This window comes from Castanea sativa, chromosome 11 (genome assembly GCF_040712315.1).
Source record: "Castanea sativa cultivar Marrone di Chiusa Pesio chromosome 11, ASM4071231v1".
NCBI classification, from domain to species: Eukaryota; Viridiplantae; Streptophyta; class Magnoliopsida; order Fagales; family Fagaceae; genus Castanea; species Castanea sativa.
The window spans coordinates 49,646,486-49,669,525 of NC_134023.1; the positions used below are offsets into that span (position 1 = coordinate 49,646,486).

A 23,040-nucleotide genomic window follows, 5' to 3' on the forward strand; every position below is an offset into this window, starting at 1 on the left:
GACATAATTTTCTTTACTTATTTTTTTTTATGATACTACCAAATACAAGAAAATGCAAAAAACTATTTTCACATAAAATTTTCCATCAAAATTGGTACAATAAACAATTGTTTTCGTTCTTGAAATTTTCATGAAGTTCAATCTTTTTTCTATAAACTATTGAAAGAAGTTTTTTTTTCATCATTATTTTTGCCCTTAAATAACTAAGGTAAAAAAATAAAAAATAAAATAAAAAAAAACTCTTTTAAAAGTTTAGAGATATAAAATAATTTTTTTAAAAAGATTTAAGAGAAAAAAAAAAGATATTTATACAAATTTTAGATACAAGAACAATATTTTAACCTAAAAAAATATCAATTATTATCTCATTAAAAAATATATAAATAAATGAAAGACCTAATCTTTTTTTTTTGTTAATGGGAAACAAACTTACAGCTATCTCACACTAGTGGTGAGACCAGAGTTCACAATTTTATTAACATACATGCCAACTAGATCCTAATTAACTAAATACAAAATATCAGTACTTGGTGGGAAACTAAATACATCAAAATCTTCCACCATGATGAACCCCCATCTCGCAAGTGCGTCTGCACACCGGTTGTCTTCCCTATAAACATGCTTCACTTGGACTCGAGGAAACCTTCTCAGCAAGCACCTGCAGTCACACAATAGAGGAGAGTATGGTTTATTAGAGTCCACATTAGAGCTAACAAGATCTACTACTACCACTCTTGCATCCAATTCCACAATCGGATTCTGGATTCCTTCACTCAATGCCACCATCAATCCATCCCTTAAAGCCCAACATTCAGATGTAATGCTGGAAGCAAAACCTATGGATCTTGCAAAACCTTTAACCCAAAACCCGCTGCAATTTCTTATTAGTCCCCAATCCCCTGCTTTGCCTGGGTTCCCACACGATGCTCCATCCGTATTGAGTTTATACCACCCTTCAGGAGGTTTGGTCCACTTCACCTGAATTGAAACGCTGTGAATAACTTCCCTCATCTTTCCAACACAAAAGAAAAACTCCCTAGCTTGGCTTAAACAATGCTCATGAAGATTCATGTTAATAGGAATATTATCAAACACCACTCTGTTGATGTTTCCATAAATTCCAAATAGTGAAAGGAAAAACAACACTCCAAGGTATGCTACTGTGATGCATACGGTTGCTGTGACAATTATCATATAACCAATCACCCAAATTTTGATTATGTACAGGCGGTATGATGTGAGGATTTCGCATCTTTAACCAAAACTGATGAACAAAAACACACTCCCTTAGTAAATGATCAATAGTCTCATCCTGGTTTCTACACAAGGGGCAGAGAGGGTTGCAATTCATACCCCTGCTCGCAAGGACCCCCCTCACAGGTGCACTATTGTGCATACACAGCCAAAAAATATTCTTTATCTTTGGAATCGAATCCAACTTCCATATCCAAGCACTCTTAAATGTATTCTCCACACCAGTATCAGCCTTATTACTAAGGTAGACCGAATTAGTGGAAAAATCTCCATCCTTTGTAAACTTCTACACCAATACATCCTCTCTAATTCCAAACTCCTGAAATGGGATTGCTTGGATTTTATCTTGAATGCAAGAAGGTAAGGCAAAAGACAATCTCTCCCACTTCTAGTCAGAAATGTCCCGAAAATCAGCTATGGTGAGCTGCAAATCTTCCCTTTGATCCAACTGTCCATCCAAACACTCTTTCTAGGGTTGTTCCCAACCCTCCACCAAATTCCCTTGGAAAAAATACAGTAAAGCCGACCTTGATAGCATTCCAATTAGAAGAAGAAGGAAGACCATCGAGAGTGGTAGCTTTGTTTCTGTCAATTGAACAATATTTAGTCAGGGGCATCCTTGCCTATAAAGCCTCATTTTCATGATAAATGCGCCAATTCAGTTTAGCCAACATCGAAATATTTTTAGCTCTAGCTGACTGAATCCCCAACCCACCTTCTTCCTTACGTCTTATAACTTTTTCCCACCCAACTAGGTGCATTTTCCTCTTCTCATTGGTTGATCCCCACAAGAAATCTCTATTTATTTTATCCAATTTATCACATAGATGGTTAGGAAGAGCAACTCCTTGCATGACATGGTTTGGTATGGCTAACATCACCACTTCACCAAGACCACCCTTCCAGCAAAGGATAAAAATTTGGTCTTCCATCCAACCAATTTCTTCATAACCCGATTAGCCACGAAATCAAATTGCCTTCTCGGAGCCCCTTTATGTTTAAGGGGAAACCCTAAATACTTCCTAAAATTTTTCGTTTCAAACATTCCCAGCTTATCACAATTTCTCTCTGTCAACTCAGCTCTGACATTTGGGGAGAAGTATATTCTAGATTTAGCACAATTTATCTTTTCACCAATCTCCTTAGTAACCTTGGCAAAAAGAATGAGGTTATCAGCAAAGAAGAGATGAAAAATTCTAATATTCCCCCGAGAAGCCTTGATGGGACTCCATGAACCGTTGGAGACATTCCCTTCAATCAAAAGCCCTAAATACTCCATGCACAAAATAAATAGATATGGGGATAGTGGGTCTCCTTGCCTAATGCCCCTAGAGGGGTTGAAAGAATCAAGAGCGCAACCATTCAACAACATTGACAAGGATGAGGTCCAAATGCAGCTCATGATCAACTTTATGATATTATGTGGAAGCCGAAAAGCTTGAAGCACTTTGTGTATAAAACTCCACTCCAACCAATCATATGATTTTTCAAGATCCACCTTTATTGCCATAAAGCCATCTTTACCCTTCTTTCTATCCATCGTATATAAAAGTTCTTGAGCAATTACTACATTATCAACTCCTCTTCTTCCTGGTACAAAGGCAATTTGAATTGGAGATATGAGGCTATTAAGCAATGGCCAGATTCTCGCAACAAGCACCTTTGAGATGACTTTATAAACAGAGTTGCACAAACTGATGGGTCTAAAGTTAGCCAATGACTCAGGATTGTTACACTTAGGGATGAGTGTTATCAAGGTAGTGTTCAAATAGTCTGGAATGGTTCCAAAAGTAAAAGCCTTCTTTACTTCATGGCAAACAGAGGCTTGCACATCATGCCAAAAATGTTGAAAAAATCCAGCGTGCAAACCATCAGGACAAGGGACCTTAAATGCCTTAAGGGACCATAAAGCAGCCTTAATCTCCTCATCAACCACTTCTCTGCCCATTCTATTCTTCTCCTCTTTAGAAAGCATACAACAAGAAAAGTTAATGACAAGAGACTAAATATAGGCCATACATAAGTCTGATGTATACAATTTAGAAAATTCAGACTGAATATGTTCCTTAATCTTAGCCTCATCATAAACCCATTCCCCGGTCCCATCCATTATACATCTGATTTTGTTTTTCTATCTCCTAACCATAGTTATGATGTGAAAATACGAGGTATTACAATCCCTAAAAGTTGTAGCATTCAGCCTGGATTTCAATGCCCAAAACTCCTCCTCTTGAAGCATGATCAAGGCATGCTCCTCAATTAGAGCTTTCTCCAACTTGAGAAGGCCTTCACTTGGATGACAAGCTATAGCTTTTTGAACTCCACCCATTCTAGCAAGTACTCTTCTTTTCCTTGCAAACAGATTCCCAAAAACTTCAGAATTCCACTTCTTAAATTTAGTGGTAAATTTAGAAATGACTATAGGAAGGAACCTATCCTCAAACCACGCTTCCTCAACAACCTTTGGAAATTGGGGGTGCAGTAGCCACATGGTATGAAAACGAAATGTTTTATTTGTGGCATTAGTTCTACTGCCCAAAAGTTCAATTAAAACTGGACAGTGGTCCGAGAAAGTTTGGGGTAGATGGGTTATTGAAGCTTCAGGATACAACATTCTCCAACTAGGATTAACAAAACATCTATCAAGCCTTTTAAGAATAAGACTAGTGATAGGTCTTTTGTTGGTCCAGGTAAACTTTGGGCCAGCAAAGCCCTAATCCAAAAAGCTGCAATTGTCTAAACATTCTTTAAATTCCAAGGCTCTGTTTAAATTTATTGGATTCACCATCAGACCCTTACCCCTACCTATCCCTAGATTAAGGGGCAACTTCATCACACCAGACCCTTGACTAGCAGGGTGTCCAAGGTGACGAGCTTTATCCAAGTCCTCTCCGACAACCTGGTGGTCTAGAAGATTTTTTCAAAGAAACCAAATTGTTCTGTGGTAACAGGTGGACGTTCCCTCGTTGCAAAATTGAACGGTTAGAATAACTTCAATACTTAATAAAAACTTGTAAAGTAAGACGGGTGCTGTTAGGATTAGTACCCTTAAATCCTATTGTATGATACTATGTATGATATTATGTATGACATGATGTATAACTTAATATTGTGATTGATAAAATTATTTTATTATTATCTAAAATAATGGTAACATGAATATGGGATATTATCATATAGTCCATGAGATGCATTGTATGTGATTTATGTGAAAAGTTAAAGAAGATGTAAATCACAAGTTCTTTGTAAACTCAGAATTTATAGTTCGTAGTCGGTGATGAAATTGGGCATTTCATCTGCGAAGACTATAACGTATCAACTAAGATGATTTGTCTTGATCTTGGAAGTGGAGACTTCTAGTTAATATGTTTTAAGAGTTAAGAAATATTGAACAGGACTGCTGTGAGATTTATTATTCTCCTAACAACTGTCAAATGAATAATAAATCTCACGACTTCTATTTGCATGAACTTTTAATCCTGAGAGAATAATGGACCTGATCATAAGGTGTGGGTTGTTTTGATATATCAGGAGTGAGATCTAAAGTTACGATCAAAACCTCAGTATGTTGGGCAACCACATTTAGTGTTGATAGAACATATATTCTCAAGATGGAATTCATAGTCTCTTAATGGGGATATAAAATATTCTCTTGAGATAAGTTTAATGGGTTCAGTTATTTAGAGAGTTAGACCTAACCACTTTAGTAAGAAATTACTAAAATATATATTTATGAAATTGGATTTCATAAATATATAATGAATAACTTTAAAGGATTAAACCGGATACTCAATGATAAAATGTAGTAATTTACAAAGTGGCAGTCTATATTTATGACTTTGTGTTACTACGAATATTTTATGAAGAGGTTGCATATATAATAAAGTCTTGGGATATAATTTATTAATAAGACCTAGAGTGCAATTATATTTATATAGTGGTATTAAATATAATTAATAGCAATTTTGGACTTGTCAAGAGTTGATGAAAAAGCCCAAGGCCCATTGGAGCTAGTGTCTTATTGGTCCATTTTGGTCCCACTCTAAGCCACACACTAAAGCCCAATTGGAAAGACCCAATAGGCCAGCCCAACTAGATAATTAGTTAGTTATAAAGGGAGAAACATACATAATTTTTATTAAAAAAAAAAAAGAAACGGTATGTGAGAGAGTGTGAGACACACTTTCATTCTCCCTTGAAAACTGATTGAGAGACCACACATCTTGGGCGTAAAATGGAATTGGAGTAAAGATTAAAAGTGTTCCCAAGTGCTTCTAATCTTTGTTTTGAATTTCTCCACACCAAGGTACGCTATCTTGTTCTTAAATTCTAACATTTACATAGCGCACGTTATCAATCATGAATGAAATAGATCATTGTTTGTTGCTTCCTCTGTGTGTTTTGCATGAGATGCAAAACCATAATTTTTCCTTCAATTGGTATCAGAGCCAAGTTCTCATATCGTGATTGTATAGCGTGTGATTAAATTTTAGAATTTAAGAAAACCGTTATCTTTGTCTCTTAATTTTCTGAATCATATAAATATAATGAAGAGAATTGCATTACTTGTATATAAATATATCCGTGTGACTATTGAAATAACTGTCATGATAGAAAGGCACTGTTAGTGTATATCAACCAAGAGATCCATTAATGGAAGAATACAGTTGAGTATTAATACATTGACAAATTGCCTTGATGTATTGATTGTTATATTAATGGAAGTTAACGGATTGGATATTAATGCAAGAATGCCGTGTCTTGACCAAGTTGTTGCAAGTGGAATCTGTGTAACTGTCCATGGCCTAAATGCGCTTGGATTCTTTTTGCACCTTTTGGATTATAAATGCACAGTTTGACTTCAATGCTTGCATGGCTTTTGGTTTATATATTAGTAATTGTCATGCTTGCCCTGTACATGATTTTGTTATTGTATCTTTTGGCATTCAATGCATTGCTTCAATATTTTATGTATCTTTTGTCCTTTATGGCCATGAAAAAAATAGAATCCGTATATAAAGGATTCCACCATCTGAAAGTACAATAGTTATATATATATATAATATAATATAATAATCATATATATATTATATATTGTATTATATATATATAATATAATATAATATAGTTTTGTAATATATGAGTTTATATTACGTTATATATATATATATATATATATTTATATATGTTAATGCTAGTTTGATGGAATTTATTTCTAATGAGATTAGAATTATATTTTCAAAGTTTCTAGCATTATTATGGTTTTTCATCTTAAAAACCTTTAATTTAAAATATCTAGTGGGAGAGAGATATAAGGGTTGCATCTCACGGCCTCCATTGTTGGTTCATAGTAGTGTGAAATATATACTTTGTCTTTGCCTCGAGCTTAGCATTCCATGCGGAGAGTATTTATTTCATGGTCCTACAAGATTGAATTTTCTGGTTTATAGTGGTTTGATAAACACTTTGTCTTAGTTTCGAGCTTTGCATTCCATGCGGAGGATGTTTTATCATGGTACTACAAAATAAGCCTATTAAAGGGATGAAATGCAGTTACACATGATTCTAGACAATGGTATACACTAGACTAAGTATTATAGTATCCTCTATGCTGAGTTCTTACTATTATTACTTAGAGGCTAAATGTAAAACGGCATATTATTAGTATTTGATAAGAGTTATCATGATAGTACTAATAATGAGAATAGTTCTCAATCAATCATAGTATTTTATGTTCACTTTATGCTGAGGGATATTGAATATGAAATTAGATTGTCGTTTCATATATTATTTTATGGTTTTATTAAGGTTCCATATTATATGCTTATATGCTAAATTGATAATGTCCAATTTACTTATTATATTCATGTTTATTATTTTTAGATTTTATCATGGCATCATTTAGCCCACTTGTTTCTATTCTTAACCAAAACAAACTGACTGGATCCAATTATGTTGACTGGATCCAACTATATTGACTGGAAAAGAAATTTGGACATTGTTCTTACTGCTGAAGAGCACAAATATGTGCTTACTCAACCATGTCCTACCTTTCATTCATTAGATGCTTCTCTTGAGGAAAAACAGCGATATGATCGTTGGCAGAAATCTAATGAGATGGCCAAGTGCTATATCCTAGCATCTATCTCAAGTGTTCTACAACATCAAATGCAGGATGTAGAACTTGCTTCGAACATAATGCATAGTCTGAAGGAGATGTTTGATGAGTAAAGCCGCTCTGCAAGGCAAGAAACCATGAGGCAATTTTATAATACCAAAATGGCTGTAGGAAGATTAGTGAGGGAGCATTGTCTTAGGACGATTGCTAATCTGAACACATTAAAAGTTTTAAGTGCCAACATTGATGGAGAATCCCAAGTGGATATGATACTCCAGTCACTACCAAAATCATTCAAGGAATTCAGACTCAATTATAATATGAACAAAAAGATTTATTCTTTGTCTGAATTAATAAATGAGTTAGTGGCGGCGGAAGGCATCCTTGGTACTTCTAGTGTTGAAGCCAATGTGGGTGAAGCCAATGTGGGTGAAGCTTCTACTTCTCAACTTAAGTCGAAAGGCAAGGGTAAGAAGAAGAAGAAGAATGACTTCACTAAGAAAGATGGTAAACAAATTGCCTTAGGGGTTGCCAACAAAGGAAAGAAAACCAAAAGAAAGTATTTCCATTGTGGTGAGAAAGGACATTGGAAAAGGAATTGTCCAACATTCAAGGCTGCCAAGAATAAGGGTATGAAAAGTTCATTTTTTCTTGAAATATGTTTGGTACAGAATCCAACAGATTCCTGGTGTGTGGATTCAGGTTGTACTAATCATATATGCAATTCTTTGCAGGGGTTCAGGAGACCAGAAAGTTGAATGAGGGAGAACTATTTCTTACTTTGGCTGATGGGAGCAAGATTCCGGTTGAAGCTGTTAGAGTGTTTAATTTTTGTTTTAAGTCCAGAGTTTTAATATTGGAAGACTGTTTGTATGTACCTAATGTTCATAGGAATTTAATTTCTGCAACTTACTTAGGTAAACATAGATATTGTGTTATCCTGAAAGACAATGTTATAATAAAGAAGGATAAAGTGTTTATCTGTTCTGGTAATATTGTGGATGGTCTTTATATTTTAATTTTTGATAAGCATGAATTATACAATTCTGAATTAGATAGTAACTCTTATGTAAAATCATTAAAGAGAAAGTTTCCTTCTACTAGTGATGAATATCTATGGCACTTGCGTTTAAGTCATATTAATTCAAGTAGGATTCAAAGACTAATCAAAGATGGACTTTTACTGCCCATGGACTTTGATGGTTTTTCAGTTTGCGAATCTTGTTTGGAAGGTAAGATGACCAAACGACTTTTTAATACAAAGGGTAGAAGAGCCCAAGATTTGTTAGAACTAGTACATTCAGATGTATGTGATCCTATGTCAATCCAAGCAAGAGGTGGCTATGAGTATTTCATTACTTTCACTGATGATTACTCTAGATTTGGTTATGTGTACCTAATGAAACGGAAGTCCTAACCCTTTGAAAAAATCAAGGAGTTTAGGGCTGAAGTTGAGAATCAATTGGGTAAACACATAAAGGCCATTCGATCTGATCGAGGTGGCGAATATCTTTTTGGTGATTTTAAGGATTACTTGACTGAAAATGGGATTATATCCCAATTGATTGCACCTGGAACTCCACAACAAAATGGTGTAGCAGAAAGAAGGAATATGACTCTTTTAGATATGGTTAGGTCCATGTTGAGTTATTCGACTCTACCAATTTCTTTTTGGGGATATGCCTTAAATATTGCAATGTATAATCTGAATTTAGTACCTTCAAAGTCTATTCCTAAAATACCTGTAGAGTTGTGGAATGGACGTAAGCTTAGTACGAGACATCTCCACATTTGGGGTTGTCCAGCATATGTGTTGAAAGGAAAGTCTGACAAGTTACAGTCTAAAACAGAAGTGGTATTTTTTCTAGGGTATCCAAAAGGAACAGTTGGAGGTTTATTCTATGGTCATAAGGATAATAAAGTGTTTGTTAGCACAAATGCCAAATTCTTGAAAAATGACTATATGAATAATTTTACTCCGAGAAGTAGAGTTATCTTGGCTGAAATGAATGAACCTGTAGTTGAACAACCAATAGATGAAACTAGGAATGATGTGACTGTATTAGATACACCACAAGATACTACTCATGAGATGTCTAGTACACAGGTGCCTCATCGTAGTGAGAGAATTGTTCGGCCTCCTATAAGATTCATAGGTTTGGGAGAAACTTATGAGGCTATCTCAGAAGAGGCTGAATCGGATCCTTACACTTATGATAAAGCAATGAATGATATAGATGCACATCATTGAGTCCAAGCTATGAAATCTGAATTAGATTCTATGTATTCCAATCATGTATGGGATCTTGTAAAGGCGCCTAACGTCATTAAACCTGTTGGCTGCAAATGAGTTTACAAGAGGAAGAGAGAGATAGATGGAAAGGTTGAAACCTTTAAAGTAAGGCTAGTGGCAAAAGGGTACACACAAAAAGAAAGTATTGATTATGATGAAATTTTTTCACCAGTAACCATGTTTAAATCTATCAGAATTCTCTTATCTATTGCTGCTCATTATGATTATGAGATTTGGCAAATGGATGTCAAGACTGCATTTCTTAATGGCAATCTTGAAGAAGAAATATACATGTTGCAACCAGAAAGTTTCATAGCAAAGAACCAAGAGCATATGGTATGCAAGTTGAATGGGTCCATTTATGGACTTAAACAAGCATCTAGGTCATGGAACATCAGATTTGATCAAGCAATCAAGTCATTTGGTTTTGAACAAAATCTTGATGAACCATGTGTGTACAAAAGACATCGAGACAAAGTAGTAATGTTCCTAGTGTTTTATGTTGATGATATTCTACTCATTGAGAATGATGTAGGGGTAATGTCATCGGTTAAAGTTTAGTTATCAAGCCAATTTGATATGAAGGACTTGGGTGGAGCTAACTTTATTCTAAGGATCAAACTTTGGCGAGATCGCAAGAATAAGATGTTAGGCTTATCACAAGCTGGATATATAGATAAGGTTTTAGAACGATTTAGCATGCAAAACTCCAAGAAAGGATTGCTTCCATTTAGACATGGAGTTCCTCTGTCTGATGACCAAAGGCCTAAGACTTAAAAGGAAGAAAATATGATGAGACAAGTTCCTTATGCTTCTGCAGTGGGAAGTCTCATGTATGCCATGCTTTGTACTAGACTCGATATTTGTTATTTAGTTGGCATGGTCAGCCGATATCAATCAAACCCAAAACCAAAACATTGGCAAGCTGTAAATCATATTCTCAAGTATCTTAGGAGAATGAGAGATTATATGCTTGTTTACCATAGTGAGGATTTGATTCCCATTGGCTATATAGATTCAGATTTTCAATCATATCTAGATTTCAGAAAATCCACTTCAAGATGTGTTTTCACCTTAGGAGGTGAAGCCATAAGTTAGAGGAGTGTTAAGCAATCTTGTATTGCGAACTCTACCATAGAAGCCGAGTACGTTGTTGCTTGTGAAGCAGCAAATGAGGCTGTTTGGCTCAAGAAATTTCTTTCTGATCTTGGTGTTATAAGAATGGAGCGAGTTCCCATCACATTGTTTTGCGATAATAGTGGAGCGGTTGCACAATCCAAAGAACCAAGGAATCACAAGAAAGGAAAGCACATTGAGAGGAAGTACCACATCATTCAAGACATTGTTGCTCATGGAGATGTTGTGGTAGCAAAGATTGAAAGTGCAAATAGTCTAACAGATTCTTTTACCAAAACCTTACCTCAAAGGACTTTCGAGTCACATTTGGAAGCAATGGGAGTTAGATTAGTGCACAATAGTCTTTAGGGCAAGTGAGAGATTGTTAGGATTAGTGCCCTGAAATCCTATTGTATGATGCTATGTATGATATTATGTATGACATGATGTATAACTTAATATTGCGATTGATAAAGTTATTTTATTATTATCTAAAATAATGGTAACATGAATATGGGACATTATCATATAGTCCATGAGATGCATTGTATGTGATTTATGTGAAAAGTCACAGAAGATGTAAATCACAAGTTCTTTGTAAACTCAGAATTTATAGTTCGTAGTCGGTGATGAAATTGGGCATTTCATCTGCGAAGACTATAACGTATCAACTAAGATGATTTGTCTTGATCATGGAAGTGGAAACTTCTAGTTGATATATTGATATGTTTTAAGAGTTAAGACATATTGAACAAGACTGCTGTGAGATTTATTATTCTCCTAACAACTGTTAAATGAATAATAAATCTCACGACTTCTATTTGCATGAACTCTTAATCCTGAGAGAATAATGGACCTGATCATGAGGTGTGGGTTGCTTTGATATATCAGGAGTGAGATCTAAAGTTACGGTCAAAACCTCAGTATGTTGGGCAACCACATTTAGTGTTGATGGAACATATATTCTCAAGATGGAATTCATAGTCTCTTGATGGAGATATAAAATATTCCCTTTAGATAAATTTAATGGGTTCAGTTATTCATAAAGTTAGGCCTAACCACTTTAGTAAGAAATTACTGAAGTATATATTTATGAAATTGGATTTCATAAATATATAATGAATAACTTTAAAGGATTAAACCGGGTACTCAATGATAAGATGTAGTAATTTACAAAGTGACAGTCTAAAATTATGACTTTGTGTTACTACGAATATTTTATGAAGGGATTGCATGTATAAAGTCTTAGGATATAATTTATTAATAAGGTCTAGAGTGCAATTATATTTATATAGTGGTATTAAATATAATTAATGGTAACTTTGGACTTGTCAAGAGTTGACGGAAAAGCCCAAGGCCCATTAGAGCTAGTGCCTTATTGGTCCCTTTTGGTCCCACTCTAAGCCACACACTAAAGCCTAATTGGAAAGGCCCAATAGGCCAACTCAATTAGATAATCAGTTAGTTATAAACGGAGAAACATACAGAATTTTTATTAAAAAAAAAGAAAAAGAAACGGTGTGTGAGAGAGTGCGAGACACATTTTCATTCTCCCTTGAAAACTGATTGAGAGACCACACATCTTGGGCGTAAAGTGGAATTGGAGTGAAGATTAAAAGTTTTCCCAAGTACTTCTAATCTTTGTTTTGAATTTCTCCACACCAAGGTACACTATCTTGTTCTTAAATTCTAAAATTTACATAGCACACGTTATCAATCATGAATGAAATAGATTCTTGTTCGTTGCTTCCGCTGTGTGTTTTGCATGAGATGCAAAACCAGAATTTTTCCTTCAGGTGCATACCGGACGGAGGCATTATCCCCCAAGTCTTATCTACCGGCATGTATTCGTTATCATCAGGACGACACATCCAATCGTCTCCATGAAGGAAGAAGTATCGACCCTTCCAGTTACGATTGGAGTCTGGGGTCTCAAACACTAACCTAAACACCAGACTCCTCGGCACAAAGCTATACATGCCCTTCGACTTGGTAATCTCAGACGGACGATAACAATGAAAGAACTCTTCCATTGTTAACCGTCTCACCCTATCAGACATCACACCATACAAAACCTCAACGCTTAGGAAAACCCTCCAGGCATTTGGTGAGATTTGGCTGATGACCAAACCTAAGTACTGAAGGAGACGACAGTGCAAAGCACTTAATGGGAATCAAAGGCTCGCTTTGAGCATTTGCTCATACACACCAACTTCTTCAAGACCCTTATAATAGCACTTCTCAGACTTAAAAGGTAGATGGATGGGAATGTTATCAAGTATCCGATATTTCTACCTAAGCGTATTGAAGTGTGGTTGCTTGATGCCAGAGATGAAATCGTTCATTGTCCACAAAGGAAGCATGATAAATTCCCTAAAACCGTCAGGGCCTATGACGGACTAGATCGGTGGATCTATACCGTCTAAGTCATCGTTCGAGTCATACTCTGACCTGTCCTCATCCTGCCCTTCATCTTCCACATTGGAAGAAAAGCTGGCTAACGGTTCCCTCTCCTCGCTAGAGATGTCTTGGTCTGCTTGACCTGACGGGAACACCTCTTTGTAGCCTGCTCTCTCGCGGACATAAGACTTACCACTTAACGCCTCACTAGACATCTGACACTTACAGATGATGGGTAAAGGAAACCTAAGACTCTAGATCTATATTAACGACGAACCAACATACGAAATAAAGAACATAAATTAACAAGCAAAGAAGGTACTCATAGCTGGACGGTACGAAAAGGCGACGGATGAGCTGAAAGGACGATGAATCGCAACTTATTGAGGCGACGGATGACACAAAGTGGACGGTTGTGCTCTGATCAGTAGAAAATTTTTTCAAAGTGTAAAAATGAAAGGGATGGACAGTATATATAGAGGGAATGGCGCGGTAAGCGAAGGGGCACATCGATTCCAACAAGCCACTAGTGGAGTACCACCATGTGTCCCTAGTACATTTATGACTCTGTTCCAACCTGTCAATCAAAACACACCTATCAAGGGTTAAAACTAACCGTCATTCCATAAGCCCGCAGAGGATAGTTGACAGTCTCATGGAATGAGGGGGCAACTAAAGGTGGGTAAAAATGAATGTGACGGATCTACGTGGCTTGATGTGATGGTACAAGGATGATGGGTTTGTAGTTGACATAGCCAAGGAGCACGGATCCATAGTGGACGGACGGATACAACGCAGTAGTTATCCTTCCAGGTTTGGTTCCAAGAATCCCTAAATGGGATTTACTCTTTACGATTAAGTCTGATGTAGCTTTGCTTGGTCTCCACGCGAACGTGTATAAGAAGAATTCTTCTATCACACGTTTAGCCTTGATCAAGGGACTCTTATGAGGAAAAGAACTCCAAAAGGTATGCAAAAGGAAAGAGTTCCAATTTTAGAAGGAAAGGACTTCATAGTCAAGGCATGGATGTTAACCCTACACCACTATAAATACCCCAAAACTCTCACAAATCAAGGTACGCATTATTGACTTAACTTTGGCACTCTAGGGTTGTAAAAAAGTTCAACCTTGACCTTCGGAGGGTTTTTAGCCGGCACCACACCGGTGCTCTCTATTAGGTCTTCTCTTTTCATTTTTTAGGTATTGTTTTGATTTGGAAGTGTGTGCAGCTTATTGGTGATTTTTTGGCATCATCAATCAGCAACAACAACAACAACAACAACAGCAACAGCACCAAAACGTTGTCGTGATGAAACACGGAGACCGCAAGGACAACTTCAAGCCATTGTGGGTGACCACCGCTGAGAGGCAGTGGGACCCACCTCTCGTGGAAGAGGGTCAGGCCCGGGCCTTTTGCACCAGTCGGAAGATCTAAAATCAACTCGGGTTCCCAATCCACCAGGTCTTCGTGTCCCCTTTCATTCGTTGTGTCGAGACCGCATCTCAAGTCGTCTCTGCTCTTTGTGCCCTTCACGATGATCCCAACAACCTCACTGGTGACAACATCTCCATCGATCCCTCTAAACTTAAGGTCTTTTCTGTCTTTTCACATTCCCATAGATATAACTTTCACTTGATATTTTGATTGTATGGCCATATGTTTTTATTTTAACATCAAAATTTTCTTAAAATAATTTATTAACAATTTTTGTTTTAATATCTTTGATAATTAGATGCGGCATTCTTATTTGATGAATTTGAGTAGTTGTTGATGTTGTTGATATATATATATATTAACTTTCATTTGATATTTGACTATATATCGGTTAAGAAAATATTTTTAGAAATTTTTTATATGAAAAGAAAAGTAATTAGTTTTTTTTTGACAGATTTTAATATTTACTTATTTTTTTATTAAAGATGGTGGCAAAAAAATTTTAAAATAATTTATTAACAATTGTCTTAAGAACACAGGACGACTTTCATTTTGATATTTTTAATGGTTAGATGTGACGTTTCGTATTTGATTAATTTGAGTAGTTGTTGACGTTGTAAGATCAAGATTGATTTTTTTTTTTTAAAGTTTAATACAACAAAAACTTTGTCTATGTTTAGTGTCATATATTTTGTTTTGTACTGCCGGAAAAAACAAGAAGGTTGCGTAGGTTGACGACTAGTGTAAAATTTGGATACTTTATTATGTATTAATTTATGAGTTTAATGCTTAATTGAATTATAATCAGGATTATTTGTTCCATAATTGCGATTTTTTTAAGCAGAGATGTAAATTTGAATGATTTTTTTTTTTTTTTTGGGTGTAAACCAAAAAGAGAAAAAGGAAAATGAAAATATGGGTAAAGTTTATTGGAAAATCTGGTATTTGTGAGAAATTGTATTTACACCAAGTTAATTGATTTGATAAAAAGATTTTATTTGATTTTATTTTTGATTTATTTGATTTTATTTTTTTGTTTTCTTATAATTGCTTTGAACTTAGAGTTGGGTGTTGATCACTGACTTCATGACCAGCTCTGTAATTGACAGAGTAATATTACACATAGCGTAGCAAGGCGGGTACTAGTACCATCATTGTTCTTTTTCCAAAGCTTGAATATTGGACCAATGGACTTTTCGTTATCTTGTAACTTTTTGACCATGCTTGATTACTGAGGGTACAATAGTTGGAATTATACATGGATTGGTAAAAGGATTTGATTGGAAAAGTTTAATTTAAGGATACTAACATAAAACGTCTACCAGTCGATTATTTTCGGAATTTCTGATAGATTGATGAGTTTCGTCCATTGATGTAGACATCATTAAAATCTGCTAAATGACCTGTTTAAACATAGAGTTGTTATATAGTCATGCTATACTCGAAATTCTATCTATGAATTATTTAATTACTGGGTTTCTGATACTTTTCATAGAAATGTAATTGGATCACTTTTGGCTAATCAACTTCCTTCTTGAATCTTTTTTTCACCCCCCCCCCCCCAATTTTCAGGTCTCTATCGAGTATGGATTTGTTAGAAGTTAAACTTGTTTTTAATTAATCCTTCATAAATAAGTAAGTTTCATAAGTTAATGTAGTGGGAAGTTTATTGAAGTTATGTGTGGGATTTATGAATGAAAGAGTTTAAAAATAAATGTAGTAAGAGTTAAAGGTTGGATGGTGTACTATATAAATCCATTCATCCGTCAAGTTCAAAACAAGAGTTGAAGAAAAATACAAAACTTTAAAGAGTTCTAACTCTTCCCTCTCCACTTTCTCTCCCTTTATTTAATTTGTGAGTGTGAGTCTCTTCTATACACTAAGTAGTGTGTGGATATTTGTGAGAGTAAGTGAGGAAATGTTTATTAGTATTTTGTTTTATTTCCAACAAAGTGGTATTAGAGCTAATCGGTTTGTGGTGAGAATGGCTATCACTAATGGGATGACGTCATTCCAATTTCCTCGACTTACCAAACAAAACTTTAAGAATTGGAGTATTCGAATTAAGGCGTTGCTCGGATCCCAAGATGCGTGGGAGGTTGTGGAGAAAGGTTATGTGGAGTCACAAGATGAAGAATCTTTAAACCCAAACCAAAAGGAAGCCTTGCAAAAAGCTCGAAAGAAAGATCAACAAGCTCTTACATTGATCTATCAAGGTTTGGATGAAACTATGTTCAAAACAGTTTCAAATGCAACTTCATCCAAGCAAGCATGGAAGATTCTTAAAAACTCTCTAACGGGAGTTGATAAAGTGAAGAAAGTTCGCCTTCAAACATTGAGAGGCGAGTTTTAGGGTTTGCACATGAAAGAATCTGAATCTATTTCAGATTATTTTTCAAGGGTGTTGGCAATTGTAAGTCAATTGAAGAGATATGGTGAGAACTTGGATGATGTTCGTGTAGTAGAAAAAATTCTACGGTCATTAACTTCTAAGTTTGACTATATCGTTGTGGCGATTGAGAAATCAAAAAACTTGGAGTCAATGACCATTGACCAGCTCATGGGATCATTACAAGCCCATAAAGAAAGGCTCAGTAAGAAGAAGCAAGAGCCTTTGAAGCAAGTCCTACAAGCAAAGCTCACCTTGAATGAGAAAGGTTGGCATGAAAGTAGCCAAAGAGGCCGAGGACATAGACGTGGTAGAGGGAGAGGATCTGGAAGAAAAAATGGTCAAAACTCTCCTAATTATGAAGAGAGGGGTCAAAGTTCACAATCCACAAGAGATCGTGGAAGAGGAAGTTTCTCAAGACCATATAGAAGAAGGTATGATAAGACTAATATCAAATGTTATAATTGTCAAAAGTATGGGCATTATGCTTCTGAATGTAAAAATGCCGCTAACACTATTGAGGAGAAAGCTAACTATGTTGAAGATAAAAATGAAGAAGTGGAGCCGACTTTGTTGTTGGCATACAAAGGAGAAGACAAAAAAGAAAATGGTGCGTGGTATCTTGACTCTGGTGCTAGCAACCATATGTGTGGGAATAAAAGGATGTTTATGGAGATTGATGAATCGGTGGTCGGGAGTGTTACCTTTGGTGACTCATCCAAAGTTTCAGTGAAGGAGATAGGTAAAATTCTTATCCTTTTAAAGAAAGGAGATCATCAATTTATTTTTTATGTATATTATGTGCCAAGCATGAAAACTAATATTTTAAGCTTAGGACAACTTCTTGAGAAAGACCATGATATCTAGTTGAAAGATCGTAGTTGCTTAATAAGGGATCATTGAAATAATGTGATAGCTAATGTGCCTATGACAAGAAATAGAATGTTCTTGTTAAATATTCAAATTGATGCTATTAGATGTCTGAAGGCTTGTTTTAAAGATTCTTCTTGGCTTTGGCATCTAAGATTTTGGCACTTAAACTTTGGAGGACTACAGTTTTTGACAAAGATGAAGATGGTGAGAGGATTGCCTTCCATTGAGCATCCTAACCAGCTTTGTGAAGGATGTCTCCTTGGCAAGTAATCAAGGAAAAGCTTTTCAAAAGAAGCTAGTACAAAAGCAACCAAGCCATTGCAACTTGTTCATACTGATGTGTGTGGACCTATCAAGCCATCATCACTTGGTAGAAGTAACTACTTTTTTCTCTTTATTGATGATTTTATTAGAAAAATGTGGGTATATTTTTTGAAGCAAAAATTTGAAGCATTTGGTGCATTTAAGAAATTTAAGGCATTTGTAGAAAAGCAGAGTGGTCCTAAAATTAAGGCCTTAAGATCTGATAGAGGAGGCGAATTCACATCAAATGAATTCAAAGAATTTTGTGAAGCAAATGGGATTCGCCGCCCTTTAACAGTTCCAAGGTCACCACAACAGAATGGTGTAACAAAAAGAAAGAATCATTCAATTCTTAATATGGCTAGAAGCATGTTGAAGAGCAAGAAAATGCCTAAAGAATTTTGGGCTGAAGCTATAGATTCTGCAATTTATTTGTCCAATGGTTGCCCCACAAGAAGTGTACAAAGAAAAACCCCACAACAAGCTTGGAGTAGAAAGAAGCCTACAGTTTCCCATCTTCGTGTGTTTGGGAGCATTGCATATGCACATGTACCAGATCAAGAGAGATCCAAGCTAGATGATAAAAGCAAGAAGTATGTGTTCACTAGCTATGATCCAAGCTCTAAGGGCTATAAGCTCTATAATCCGAGCACTGGAAAAGTTATTGTTAGTCGAGATGTGGAATTCGACGAAGAAGGCACATGGGATTGGAGTACCCAAGAAGAGGAGAAGTATGATTTCTTTACTCTATCTAAAGAGGAAGATCAAGGGAATGAAGTTCAGGAAGAGCCTATCACTCCACCTCCATCACCAGCAACATCATCTCCCATTCATGAAAGTCCATCATCATCATCTTTACTAAAAGGAAGTTCTAGTGAAAGACCAAGAAAAATGAGAAGTCTCTAGGATCTTTATGATTCAACAGAGATTACTGATGATGTAACACTTTTTTGTCTGTTTCCTGATTGTGAACCTACAGGATTTGAAGAAGCGGTGCGAGACAAAAAATGGAGAAATGCTATGAACGAAGAGATCAAGGCAAAAAAGAAGGATGATACATGGGAGCTTGCAACTCTTCCAACTAGAAAGAAGACAATTGGTGTAAAATGGTTGTACAAGTTGAAGAAGAATTCAAAAGGAGAGATAGAGATACAAAGCAAGATTGGTGGTGAAAGGCTATAGTCAATGGCAAAGTATTGATTATGATGAGGTATTTGCCCCAGTTGCTTGTTTGGAAACTATACGATTGCTAATTTCTTTAGCAGCTCAAAATCAATGGAGAATTTTCCAAATGGATGTAAAATCCGCATTTTTGAATGGCTACCTTAAGGAAGAACTTTATGTTGAGCAACCTATAGGCTATGTTGTACAGGGGCAGGAAGATAAAGATTTGAAGTTAAAGAAAGCTCTATAAGGCCTGAAACAAACACCAAGAGCTTAGAATAGTAGAATTGACAAATACTTCCAGGTTAATGGGTTTTTTAAATGCCCACATGAACATGCGTTTTATTATAAGGTGCATAAAAATGGAGATATCTTAATTATTTGTCTGTATGTAGATGATTTGATTTTTACAAGCAACAATCCAAGTATGTTTGAAGACTTCAAGAAAGCAATGACTAAGGAGTTTGAAATGACAGATATTGGACTTATGGCCTATTATCTTGGCATTGAAGTGAAGCAGATGGAGGATGGGATTTTTATTTCCCAAGAAGGTTATGCAAAGGATATTCTCGAGAAGTTTGAGATGTCAAATTCCAATCCAGTTAGCACCCCTGTAGAATGTGGAGCGAAGTTGTCAAAGCATGTTGATGAAGAGAAGGTTAATCCAACATTCTTCAAAAGTTTGATTGGAAGTCTGAGGTATCTAACATGCACAAGACCAAACATTCTTTTTGGCATTGGACTAGTTAGTCGTTACATGGAAGCACCAACGATGACTCATTTGAAGACTGCCAAGAGAATTCTTCGCTATTTAAAAGTTACACTAGATTATGGATTGTTGTATTCACCTTCTAAAGATTTTAAACTTGTTGGCTATAGTGATAGTGATTGGGCTGGAGATATGGATGATAGAAAGAGTACTACTGGTTTTGTATTTTATATGGGTGATATTGCATTTACATGGACGTCCAAAAAGTAGCCAATCGTGACGCTTTCCACCTGTGAAGCTGAGTACGTTGCTGCTACCTCTAGTGTTTGTCATGAAATGTGGCTTAGAAGTTTATTGAAAGAGTTGCAGATATTTCAAGAAAAAGCTATGAAGATATTTGTGGACAATAAGTCAGCATTAGCTCTTGCAAAGAATCCAGTCTTTCATGACCGAAGCAAGCACATCGACACAAGGTATCATTTTATTCGAGAATGTATTGCAAGAAAAGAAGTTCATCTTGAGTTCGTGAAGTCAATGATCAGGTTGTAGATATACTCACTAAACCACTCAAGTATGACACATTCAACATGCTGCGAGCCTTACTTGGAATAATCAAGAAAACAAGTTTAAGGGGGGATGTTAGAAGTTAAACTTGTTTTTAATTAATCCTTCATAAATAAGTGAGTTTCAAAAGTTAATGTAGTGAGAAGTTTATTGAAGTTATGTGTGGGATTTATGAATGAAAGAGTTGGAAAATAAATGTAGTAAGAGTTAAAGGTTGGATGGTGTACTATATAAACCCATTCATCCGTCAAGTTCAAAACAAGAGTTGAAGAGAAATACAAAACTTTAAAGAGTTCTAACTCTTCCCTCTCCACTCTCTCTCCCTTTATTTAACTTGTGAGTGTGAGTCTCTTCTATAGACTAAGTAGTGTGTGGATATTTGTGAGAGTAAGTGAGGAAAGGTTTATCAGTATTTTGTTTTATTTTCCAACAGGATTATGTGAGATGCTAAACACTGAAGCAATCAGACCTGGTTTGGCTCCTAAAGATGGAAACTGGGGCTTCAATATCTCAGAACTTGAAGGAATGTTTCCAGCTGGGTCAGTAGACAACACTGTGGAACCAGTGTATAAAGAGGTATTTTTTTATTGAATATCCTTTTCATATTTTTATTTTCCGTTGGGAATTTTCTGGTACAATAGGCATATATACATACATCTGCACAATGATTATGGCTAATTGAGATTTTTGCTGGAGGAATCATAGTTGCCGCAGTGGGAAGAGACTATGCCAGGTGCAAGGACTAGATATGCTCATATTTTTCAGGCATTGGCAGATAAATATCCGACGGAAAACTTGCTACTTGTCACACATGGTATAATTCACTCTACGCTACACCATCTCTCGAATTTCAATCCATGTCACTGTATCAAGAATTAGTTTTGCTGTTCAAACTTCAAGCGGTGAGTTGTTATTGACTTGTGTTTTTGCAGGGGAAGGAGTTGGGGTGGCAGTTTCTACATTCATGAAGGATACTACTGTTTATGCAGTATAGTATTGTGCATATACAGAACTAAGAAGACCCATCTTCCACAAAGACCATTCATTTACTGCAGGAAATTTTGAGGTGCTTACACACAATGGAAAGACTGGTATCGAATGCATCCAGACTGTGAAAGATGATATCAATGGATTGTCATAGTGGTCGTGCATAACACAGTTTCTTTTGATGTCTGCCGGGATTTTACATGAGAGTCGTCTGACTTGAATTGTTTGTCTTGAGGTTCTTTGGGTGTACAAGTTTATTAGATAACACGTGTTTTCTTTATCTAGTTGTTGTTTTCTGCTTTGAAAATCAATGGGAGAAGCAAAGAAATGAATGAAGCTTCCTTTCATAAATTGTCCCTTTTTGTCTCTTAGTAGTGGCAGAACAGGCCAAAACAAGAGGAATTTTCAGTGCAATTCTTTCCTGGATTCCATTGCTCTTCTGAAACTTCAATTGTCATCTGGTTATCTTTAAGATAAAAGTTTATGTATTACAAAATAAAATGATCAAAGGGTATCTTGTAATCTTGCTTGAACATTTTGCCAGAAGAATATAAGAATCATTCTATCTGCTTGCCAAAAAGAAAGGAAATTTTGGAATCTTCCAAAAATCAGTCCAATCGCAAAGTGACTAGTAGGTCAGGTGAATGCTTGTGTGAATATATTGTTTCTAATGTGAGATGCGCAGATGATGGTTTTGGGGGCTTTCTCTGTTTTAGGCTACCCCGTTTCTTGCCCTATTTGAGAATTGAAACATAAAAAATATTAGAAAGAACTTAAAAAGAATCTAAATACACCAGAACATGGGTCTGCGTGGATGTGTGTGTTTGTTTATTTATTTTTCTCTTGTTGAAGCCTTAGCTTTGGAATTTTTTTGTTGTTTGGATGTTGACTTGATGAAGGTCATTCAACGATTCGGTTGAATGGATCTGATCAAAGTGGAAAATTTTCAGAGAAATAGAGAGGGAGTAAGGAAATGAGAGAATTTATTACTAGTATTTATCTTACTAATAAATTTTTCTTAGGCCACCTGGAAGAAAAAGAAAATCCATTTAAAGGGAAATTTTTGGCCGAAGACCAATTATGACTAGAAATCATACGAATCTACTAAACTGTGACACCAGTTTAGAGCTTTAAATATTAAAATAAAGTTGTCAAGAGACTTCTAATTCAATAGTATTACTTTCTTCTTTTTTTCTTTTTCTTTTTTTAATAAGGAGAACCAGGTTCACATTCCCTTCTCCATTTGTTGAAAAGAATAAATCTTAAAATAGTCATGTTTCAAACATTTGAACTATACCCACCTAATTTTTTTTTTTTTGATAAACTAAACCCACCTAAAATTTAAACTTTAATTTAAGATTCAACTTTACTTTAATTAGGTGGTGACTTTCACCTGTAAGTAGAATCTACAGACCTAACACTACGTACTTGTAA

The 23,040-nt window shown here is 35.7% G+C and overlaps 1 protein-coding gene and 1 pseudogene across 1 annotated transcript; one reads left to right on the forward strand and one right to left on the reverse strand.

Moving 5' to 3' along the window:
* Positions 1–498: 498 nt before the first annotated feature.
* On the reverse strand, positions 499–13,396 carry LOC142616645 (uncharacterized). Its single transcript, XM_075789455.1, has 7 exons — positions 13,233–13,396; positions 12,586–12,830; positions 4,040–4,161; positions 3,398–3,715; positions 2,144–3,256; positions 1,354–1,540; positions 499–1,178 (listed from the first exon to the last, which is right to left on the reverse strand). The coding sequence occupies exons 1-7, from the start codon at positions 13,394–13,396 to the stop codon at positions 499–501; spliced, it is 2,829 nt and encodes a 942-aa protein (XP_075645570.1).
* Positions 13,397–13,643: 247 nt separating this feature from the next.
* Positions 13,644–21,760, forward strand: LOC142616646 (uncharacterized; annotated as a pseudogene).
* Positions 21,761–23,040: the final 1,280 nt, after the last annotated feature.

Excerpts from the sequence above, each read along its gene's own strand:
- LOC142616645 (XM_075789455.1), bottom strand. The coding sequence starts at position 13,396 with ATGTCTAGTGAGGCGTTAAGTGGTAAGTCTTATGTCCGCGAGAGAGCA. Across the intron at positions 3,716-4,039 it reads GTAGGGGTAAGGGTCTGATG|GTTGTTGAGGAAGCGTGGTT; the intron begins GTGAATCCAATA and ends CAATTTCCAAAG. Across the intron at positions 1,179-1,353 it reads GGGGGTCCTTGCGAGCAGGG|CAACCGTATGCATCACAGTA; the intron begins GTATGAATTGCA and ends TAATTGTCACAG.